This window comes from Poecilia formosa, unplaced genomic scaffold (genome assembly GCF_000485575.1).
Source record: "Poecilia formosa unplaced genomic scaffold, Poecilia_formosa-5.1.2 Scaffold622, whole genome shotgun sequence".
NCBI lineage: Eukaryota > Metazoa > Chordata > Actinopteri > Cyprinodontiformes > Poeciliidae > Poecilia > Poecilia formosa.
This window is the reverse complement of record NW_006800561.1, coordinates 148,599-158,486: the sequence shown is the minus strand read 5'-3', so window position 1 is coordinate 158,486 and position 9,888 is coordinate 148,599. Positions and strand designations below refer to the sequence as shown.

At 37.9% G+C, this 9,888-nt stretch overlaps 1 protein-coding gene across 5 annotated transcripts in view; it reads right to left on the bottom strand.

Moving 5' to 3' along the window:
• ptprz1a (protein tyrosine phosphatase receptor type Z1a) overlaps positions 1-9,888 on the bottom strand; it is a 109,233-nt gene that overhangs the window by 47,718 nt on the left and 51,627 nt on the right. For all 5 annotated transcript variants that reach the window (XM_007541662.2, XM_007541663.2, XM_007541664.2 and 2 more), the window contains exons 3-8: positions 9,350-9,529; positions 8,660-8,811; positions 5,954-6,049; positions 3,698-3,764; positions 3,451-3,608; positions 418-568 (exon numbers count right to left, since the gene is read on the bottom strand). In XM_007541662.2, coding sequence (XP_007541724.1) covers positions 418-568; positions 3,451-3,608; positions 3,698-3,764; positions 5,954-6,049; positions 8,660-8,811; positions 9,350-9,529 — 804 coding nt within the window. The remainder of the gene's footprint in view (positions 1-417; positions 569-3,450; positions 3,609-3,697; positions 3,765-5,953; positions 6,050-8,659; positions 8,812-9,349; positions 9,530-9,888) is intronic.

Below are 9,888 nucleotides of genomic sequence, written 5' to 3'. Positions count from 1 at the left end.
GGACCAACAGCGCCACAAATTAACGTAATCAAATGAATTACCAAAAATAAGAAATTATCCAGACTCCAAAATATTTTAACAAAAGGTCATTCTAGTAAAGTCTATAAGAAAACAAAGAAAAAATAGACAAATTATCATAATGTGCCCGAAGCACATAACAGTGACTTCCCAGCTTTGACCACAAGAGGGCAGATTCAGCTGGTTTCATAACTATTTGATTGAAATGAATTCATTTTGTTTGCATTTATCTGCAGGTAGTTTTTGTTCAGCCATGTTGAGTTCAGACAGTTTGAACATCTTGGAAGGTCGAAGAGTAATACAATCGCATGTCATCAGCATACAGATGAGCAGAATTTAAACTGCTGCATAAAAACAGTCTCAACAGTTGCAAAATGTTCAGACTGGAGTTTGACCAACCTGGAATTTGCACCTCCTCAATGCCTGTGTAGGAGGAGAACACCTGTCCCACAAACTGCTCCTGCTGATCCCTGAAGTTGTTCTGCAGGTAGTCCATCAGCATAACGTATCCAGCCTGCTGCATCGTCATCACCTCACAGAACATCTCCAGCTGTAAACAGGAGGACCCAAAGTAGCCTTAGAGCAATAATAGCAGTAGGAAGCATGATGTGTCTGACAGCTTGTTAAATATAGCTGTGGTGAAATAAAGCATTTTAATTTCATACTCCAAAAAAAAAAAATTTTTTTTTTTTTTTTGAGTATGAACACATTTTTTCCAATATGTAGAAGCGACATGTAAATGCCCTGCTTCACTATTTTTACTGGATATGCGAGATGCTGCTCATCAAATTAATACGGTGACCACCATCGAACAGGTTTGGTGTAATCAGGTGTTTTGACTCCATGTCACAAAGGGAAAGCATTTACTTATTTTATTTCAAACAAGATATAAAAAGTACCTATTAGCTGAGAGAAGCAAATGATTCTGACTATCAACCTGGAAAGTGTTCTGTAAGTGTCCTACTGACCATTTGTCAGTAGGAACAGTTGCCATGGATTCCTGAGCAAGTCCTGCTGGATCAGGTTAAATTAGACATTGTTTTACAAATTGTGCAAAGTATCAACATCTACAGGAATCTGCAGTCCACAGCCATCTTATTAAACATTAATGTTTGTGATCATGCAAAAGATTGAAGTGCCTGTTTGGATGATCCATTGAGACCAATGTTCAGCCAAATGCAACTTCCAAAGGACCCACATTTGTGTCCCCAACATTTCTCTCCAGAAGACGTAGAGTCATTTGTATGAGGAAAACTGTGAAGGATCTAACAGAAACATCAGAGACAGGAAGCACTGGAAGCTCTTTGAAATGCCACCGATACCGATTGTGAAACCAGGAATCCGAAATCGGACCAAAAACCAGACCTGACACAGAACTACTTATAGAACTACTTACCGGATCACACAGTCTGACCAGAGGTATGATTTATTCATCGTTTCATTTATGAGGCTGAAGGTGGCAGCAGTAACACAAACACTGGCTTCTTTCCTCTTACCCCGTTTGGTTCTCCTCATCTTCATTAGGAGGACCATCAATTTCAATCCGCTCCGGTTCAAATTGAAAAGGTTTAAAGACGTTACTAATTTCTGATTTGGCTTGACAAAGCTAACTCAACCGGACTTATCATATGTAATTTACCCATAATGAATTTCAGTGTAAACAACATGATGTCAGTGTGTCAACATTTTATTTAAATATATAAAAATTAAACAACCTACAGTATCATTAGTGTGTTGGTTTTACTTTTGAAATAAATATTTCTCAAAAAAAGTCTATTGTTACAAGTAATTGTGGTTCCCTTTAATAACAATCCCATACATGCCATGTTAATAAGCTGGCCTACTATGAACTTTCCTTGGAACAGACACTTCTGTATTTCCTAACAGCAGAGATCAAACACTGTAGCAAAAGGGCAGTCTCAGTACTGTGGTAACCACAGACACCAGACTGAAAGGTTTCAAAGTGGTTGGTCATCTTTAGGAAGCCAACGGCTTTTTCAATAATTTTACTGGTGAATGGAAGGTTGGAGACTGGCCTGTAATTCTGCAGTAATGATTTTTTTCTCTTTATCAGTAGTTTGGTAACTGCTGTAGGGGAAAACACCTGATGAGAGGGATGAGTTTAACATTTGAATCAGGTCAGATGACATGACAGGCAGGGAAAATTATATATACATCCATTATCATGCTCGTGACCCTACTAGGGGTGTAGGCCCTACCCCTTGAAGGATCACGAGGGGTGCTGGTGCCTATCTCCAGCAGTCAACAGGTGAGAGGATGGGTCAACCTGGACAGGTCACCACTCCATAGCAGAAAATGGTAGATCATGTGTTGCTATTTTTATGCTGTGACAGATTAAAATGATCTTTTTTACTATGTCCTGATGTAAGACATTCACACAGCACCAAGATTAATCCAATTCAAATGAATATAGGGTCACAGCAGCTGTACACAGAGGTTCTTTCTCTTCCAGCATTTTCATAGCTTCATCCAAGTTTTGTGTATGGAAAACTTGGAGGAATATAAATCTGATTATTATAGTCTTTTGTCTATGAGTTTGTCTGTATCTGCATTAGGTGAATCACTGACTCATCAGTTACAAAGCACAATATGCTCTTAACCTCACGAAAAACACTGAGCTCGAAGCATCACCTAAAGTCATTAAGTACTGACTGAGTGAACCTGGCTGGAATGTAAACCAGTTAGAACCTGTCGTACAACTTCAAAGACACAGCCAGTGTAGAAGTAGCACGAACCTCAATAAGCCATGTCTCCTCTGTGATGTTCAGGTCTCGCATTTTAAACTTATGAGTCCATCCGCATTCTGGAAATAGTTTTAAACAAAATAATAATAATAATATGGATGCCCTACTGTTAAAATGATTAAATGATTATTGTTGTTTTGAATTTTTACGTGTGTGTGTGTGTGTGTGTGTGTGTGTGTGTGTGTGCGCATGCACATGTGAATGTTTCCATAGCTTTAATGTCCAAACTGAGTCTTGTATGACAGTGTTTGCTTTCCATGAGGTCTACCTATGCATGACTGTCACACACACATACTCTCAGGCCAGCCTTTCACACACAAACACACCTGATGTGCTGACAGCTTTCTCTGCCCCACCCAACACTGCTTCATTCCCTGTATTGTGGAATGATAATTTACCCTTTCAACTCTGTGAGTGAAGGCATAAAAAACTGTTTTAAGGACCATTACAGTAAATGTGATTCAGAACCTCTCCTACCATGAACCATCCACCTTCCTGCACAAGCAAACTGGTTACCTAGTGCTCTTTGCATATTGAACTATTTACATAGTTCAATGTGCAAAGTTAGTCCTGTAAAGCTAACTTTTTTATCAACTCTCCATTACTGTAATTTGTTCATTGTAAAGCTAAGTATTTTTATTGCTAATACTGACACCTAATTTCTCACCTGCTCATCAGATATGGCCACCTTGTTCTTAAAGACGATCCACTCGACAGTCTCGTCGCAGGTCGGTGTGGTCAAAGATCCATTGTAGATGAAGTACTTCTCTGTGGAGTTTGGCAGGAGACCTTGCAGAGTAAACGGTGACACTGCTGCACTCTTTCCTAGACAGCAAATGAGAAAAACAATGAAAGACATGCAAAAGAAGTGAAGGGCAAAATAGAAGGTGAGGAAACTAAAGAAGCTGTTGTACCATATCTGCTCACACTGTTGATACCACTGATGATGGGAGCGTAGTTCATATTGTCTTCAGTGCTTGTCTGAACCAAAGGGAAAACAAAAATCATAATTAGTTTTTACTGATTTGAGATTTACTCTCAAACCTGAATATTTCACCTGTAAAAATACTGACAAAGAGTAAAATTGAGTTGTGATACCGAAGTTTCCCCTTAAATTAGTGTAATCCTTTACACTGTTGTAGTTTTTAATACTAACACATGCTTCTGTTTTCAATACTTATTGAAAACATATTAGTGACCTTCAAATATCTCCCAGTAATTTTAGTCTCCTCAAAGTTTTGAGTTTCTATGTTTTTCCATATCAGTTAATTGATGCTTTACGGTTCAACTAAAATATTTCCATGATAATGATATTTAGCAGATTGCAGCTCATCAATAATTTTGTTCTTTAGACCTTTTCAAAAACACCATGTAAGATGTGATTGTCTTTAATGCTGTTGTACAGTAAGGTCCTCTAAACTGTTGTTCTAATGTTATCAATAACTGATTAGTAAAGGCATGATTCGAAATGGAATCAGTTCTAAATCATTAGCGCCGAGTCATTTCTGTGGCTACATATTTATATACTTAAAAAATGGCACCTACTTACCATACACTAATTAATTCTGTGAAATTCATAATGTGCCTTGATCACCATTGGATCACAGTAACGTATCAGCTCACCTAATGCTTAGACACACTCCTCCTAAAGCTTCATGTTGGCAATTCAATATATCACTTCTCAGAAATGAAAAATTCTGCAATTTCTTTTGTAGCACCGTAAAAACCTTTATAGAAATTAATGCAGGCTTGGTAAAGGAATACCAAACGACTAGGAAAGAGCTAAATTCATTGTTAAGACAAAGAGCTGAATTCCTAATTCATAGAACTATAAGGAATTATTTGAATGGCTCTAGACCAGGGATGGGCAATTCCAGTCCTCAAACTTTTAGTTGTGTCTCTACTTAAACACACCTGACTCAAATAATGAGGTAATTTGCAGAACTCTGAAGAACTTGACTGCACTTAGGAGGTGATTCAGTCATTTGATTGAAGCGTGTTGAACCAGGGAGACATCCAAGAGTTGGACGACACCGGCCCTCGAGGACTGGGATTGACCACCCCTGCTCCAGACCGAGCCTTTTACCGGCCTTAAGGCCTTATGAGAAATACTCCAACATTATGTCCATCCAAACACCTACTGGTATCTTAACTGAACCCTGTGAAATTAATTTGGTATTCAAAACGTATTACTCTTCCCATTACTCATCTGAAGTAGTGTTGAATGCTGGGAACTGTGAGCAGTTTTTTCGGGATCTTCAGCTCCCTACTCTTGCTACTCAGGATTCAGAGAAACTTAGTGTCTCCATTACATTTGAAGAGTTTGTCTCTATGAAACCTTGCCTATATGAAAAAGCAAATCCCCAGGCTAGGACAGTGTCCCACCAGAGTTATACCTTGCCTTCTGGAACATTGCCATTGTTAGATGTGATTAATGTGGCATTGGACAAAGGTTCATTTAATTCAAGCAACAATGCCACAATAATCACATTACTTCTCAAACCTAATAAGGACCCAGCTCAATGCAGTAACTACAGACGCTTGTCCCTCTTAAATGGGGATGTCAAATTCTATGTGAAAGTGCTTGACATGCGACTCAGTAGATATTTATCTTGACTGATAAATAATGATCAGACCGGATTTATAAAAAGCAGATTGGCATCTGAAAATCTTCATTATTCATACAGCAAAAACAACTGATTTCCCATGTTCTGTCTTGTCTGTCAAGACTGGAGTGACCTTATCTCTGGGTCACCTTGGACAACTTCAAACTAAGTCCACAATTTATCCAAATGGTGAAGATTTTTTATGCTAACATGTCTGCGATGGTTTATACTGGTTCCTCTCTATTTCCCATAGTAAGGGGCACTCATCAGGGCTGGCCTTTTCTCCATTACTTTTTGCCCTCTCGCTCTCGAACCACTGGCCCAGAAAATTAGACAAAACCCCTCACTTCTTCCTGTCTCACTCAAGGACACTGAGCATTGCATATTCTAATATGCAATGCTCAGTGTCCTTGAGAAATATGTATAATAATATTATGCATATTTTTGTGGATGTAAAACAACAATTACAATAAAAATAACTGATTACAAAAAAAGACACTGAATAAATTTACAAAACAATTTCAGTGTGATTATTTTCATTGAAATTCAACATTCCAAACATACCTCAAACAAAACAGCTAGTGCTGTGATTCTGCCACTGGACTGGATTGTTTCATCTAAAGAGTCAAACTGATGAGCCTCATAGCAGTAGATCTGCATCTACAGGAGAAAAGCAAAACCTGTTATAATGGTTGTTTATTACTGGTATCAACATTACTTCTTTTGGATTCTAACTTCTAGAATCCAAAAGAAGTTTTCAAACAGGATAAGCATGCAAAGAGGCAAAAATATGTTGGACACCAAAAAGGTTTACTTAAAACATAAAATCCACAGAGAGGCTCCCCTCCCTAGGTCATTTTTATCAGACTGCTTTTATGTTAAAAAACATATACTCTAAGATTCTCCTTTAACATTGACAGTTTATTGGAAGGAATATTAACATTTACTACAGATTTTAGTTATTACTTAAACTTTATCTGGATTGTTTTGCTGTTTTTATTATTCTAGTTTGATCATTCTGCGTTGTTTAGTCTCTTTCTTTATTGGATCATTTCTGTTTTACTTTAGATCAGTCCTTATTGGTGTTTCTAGTTATGTTTATTGTTTCTAGTTAATACTTGTTACTCTGGTTTAATTATATTTCTTAGCTCTAGTTATTCTTTAATATTAGATTTATTTCATAGTCCCCTGTGTACTCTCAGGGGACTCGCACGCCCACCCTCTGTGCCACTTTGTCTCTCTTTCTCTCCTCAGCCTGCCTTCTCCGCTCTCCCAACATAAATCTCCCCAGTATATATATACAACTCATTCTCAGTTCCTCCTTGTTGGATACTCCCATCTAATCCTGCTAAATCTAGTTACCTCCTTATTGTCCCTGGTTCTTGTGATTTCTTTGTTCTGCTCTGGCTCCCTGTGTTCCCAGTATCCACCATGATTTTAAATTTATTGTTCTTTACTCTTTCATTAAAATCCACAAAATTTACTCGACGCCTCCGCCTGCTGCATTTGGGTCCTTCTACACAAACACATCAAAACTTCGCCATTTGTGAAAATATTCAAATGTGTTTAAAAACATTCAATTCTAACAAAAAGTGAAGAGAAGAAAATGCCTATCAGTAGCTGCATTAAATGGACTGAACTTATAAAGGTCTTTTCTAGTCACACTGACCACTCACAACATTTAATTTACACAATGGCGCTGTTCACCCAATCATAGCACAAACACACACAAAGGCATAAACTAATACACGTAAGTCGGTGGTCAACTTGGGCTACATGCTTTGCCCAGAAGTAAATTTATAGTGGGAAATAGTTTAATAAAAATTGCTTTGCAGTCAACAGGAGACATGGTAAATGATCCGCACCAAAAGAAGTAGGAGTGATGTTGAATCAGGTCCTAGTTCACTGTCATTATGTGCCTGATCTGTTTTCACTGGACACCAGCAGGGATTGCGCTACATTATTTTGTTATCTGTCATTTTGATTGATGGGGTTGGGAAAAAAAAAAAAACATAGATGGAACTTGTATTATGAATGACTCATCAACTGTGGTCTGAAAACAGTCTCACAACTTCCTCCTGGTGCACATGGAGTTGTACAGTCACCTGTGAGCAGTGACGGGCAGTAGGGCATTAAAAGTAATAAGTAACTTCCACGCAAACAGATTTCAATACAAAACTGTGACTTTGTGAACATCTTATGACAATCACATATGAGCATCCGTCGTCATGGAAGCAGACAGAGTAGATCAGCAATAGACAACATTAAGTATGGGAGAGTGCAGCAGAACTATGCAGCGTGGAAATACCGACATTAGTTAACATTTTCACCTGATAAACAGGTGAAAATAGATTTTTTTAAACTCATTATTACTCTGCACTTCAACTTTAAATGATGGAAATTTTACTAATTCGCTGTATTTACATCTATTCAAATGAAGGAGTGCAAGTACAAAAATAATTGTACAAAGTTCTTTAAATATGAGGGAGGCTGTTGCATTTCATAAAATGTTTGATAATGCAATGTGCATGAAGTTCAAAGAGCAAAACAAATTACGTTTTAAACAGAGATGGTTTCATTTGATTAAATGTTATATGAAGGAAGAAAAGAATTAGGCTGAAAAGTATATGGATAGTGTGTATTGTTTTTTGGTCACTAAGTAATGTATTTGAATAATAAAATAACTAATTACTTTTGAAAATAAGTAATCAGTAAAGTAACTTGGTTACGTAATCACTATTAAGTAACTAATTGCTATTTCCAAGTAACTTGACCAACACTGCTTGTGATTAATGAAATGTCTGGGAACATTTCTCCAAGTGATCAGAAGTCAGTCAGACTCTCAGGAGGAGGAATGTCCTGATCTCACAAACTCTTGCTTCAGTGGGAGAAAATCCCGCAGCACATGCTCCTTCTGCACTGGTGATTCTGCTTCCTGTAGTGGTCACAGATGCTAATAAGCATCCTGTCCAGAACTCTTCAGTGGACTGCCAGAGGCCAGATAGTAAGATGAATTGAGTGTCCAGGTCAGAGATGATGCTCTGATGGTAAATGTTGATGTTGATTTCTTGACCTCTGTAACATACTCTGTACATAAAGTTGAAAATCTCAGCTTGTCTGCATCAAGTGATCAGGGGTAAAAATTGTAATCTGTCAAAATGACAGATTGTCGTCAGATTTTTCATCACCTTTTAAACCGGTCAAAGATGGAATATATTCGGTTAACTCAAACCCTACAGCACACTTGAGTCTTCATGAGTTAGGTCTTACCTCTAAAGGATATTTGACTCCGTTCAGACTATGCTCCGAACCCTCTGAGGAGGCATTGCAGCGCCCCCAGTGGAAGGTGATGCGGCCAACTTTGAACATTGACCTGAGACCTCCTCCACTGATGTAGAAGTCTCCATCCACATTGACTGCCACTGACAGTAGAAAAGACAAAGATGTCACCTGCATGTGGGATGTGTGAGGAGGAATGTCATGGAGTTGAGGCTCTAATTCAATTTTACACCAGAGACAACTTTGTGCTCAAAGTTCATAACACCTTTGAAAAAAAATACATTGCTTGTGCCAATTATCAGATGTACCAAAAACAAATATTCTATTTATCATTACAAACAGTAATAAAAAGCCTGAATTTGCGTCTAATTGTTGTCCTACAGCATAATTATGGATGCTATTGTTATTATTTCAATTTTTATATACTGTATGCTATATAGTTTGACATGAGTTGCATTCTGGTTGTCAGATAGAGGGCTGCCATTACATAGAATAAAGGGATATACACTGGGATACACATATGCAGGATGTATCAGTACATGTGGCCCCCACATATCTGCTGGCTCCAACATCAGGCCACTGTGACATCTCTGCAACCTAAATGGCAGGAGGCTGACAAACAATAATACAACACACTCCTTCATGTTACTTAGAGATAATTTCCTTTGTGAATGCTCATACCCGTCTTGCCATCATTCTTGATTGTTGTGCTGTCAGTTGTCATACTCTCCCAACCATCAAACCTTAGCTTCTGGTACTGCAGCTTGACTGGAGCCAGGTCCTCATTGATGTTGATGGGAGACTGCTTTGCACTGCTGCATAAAGGAAACTTCTTGGCCCAATGTTTTTGGTTTAATCCTCCTGAAAGGCATACAGAGAAATTTTGTTGAAGTGTATATTTGACCATCTCCTTTCTATCACTGAAATAGAACACCTGACCAATGATAAAATAGGGAAATTATTGTGTGAAACTAGACACTCCAGTCTAGCATGTGGTAGCACATGCTCTGTTTAGAAAAATAATAAGAATAAATAAAAACATTTTGTATTGAGCAAACCTTATGTCTTCAATCGGGCCCAAGAAATAAACAAGGTTTAGTATGAACATGGTTGAACATGTAACCAGGGGTGAAAGTAGTTTTAAATTCTTGGGGGTACTATAAAAATAAATAAATAATCATTATATATTAGAGGTGTTCCGATCGATCGGTCACCGATCA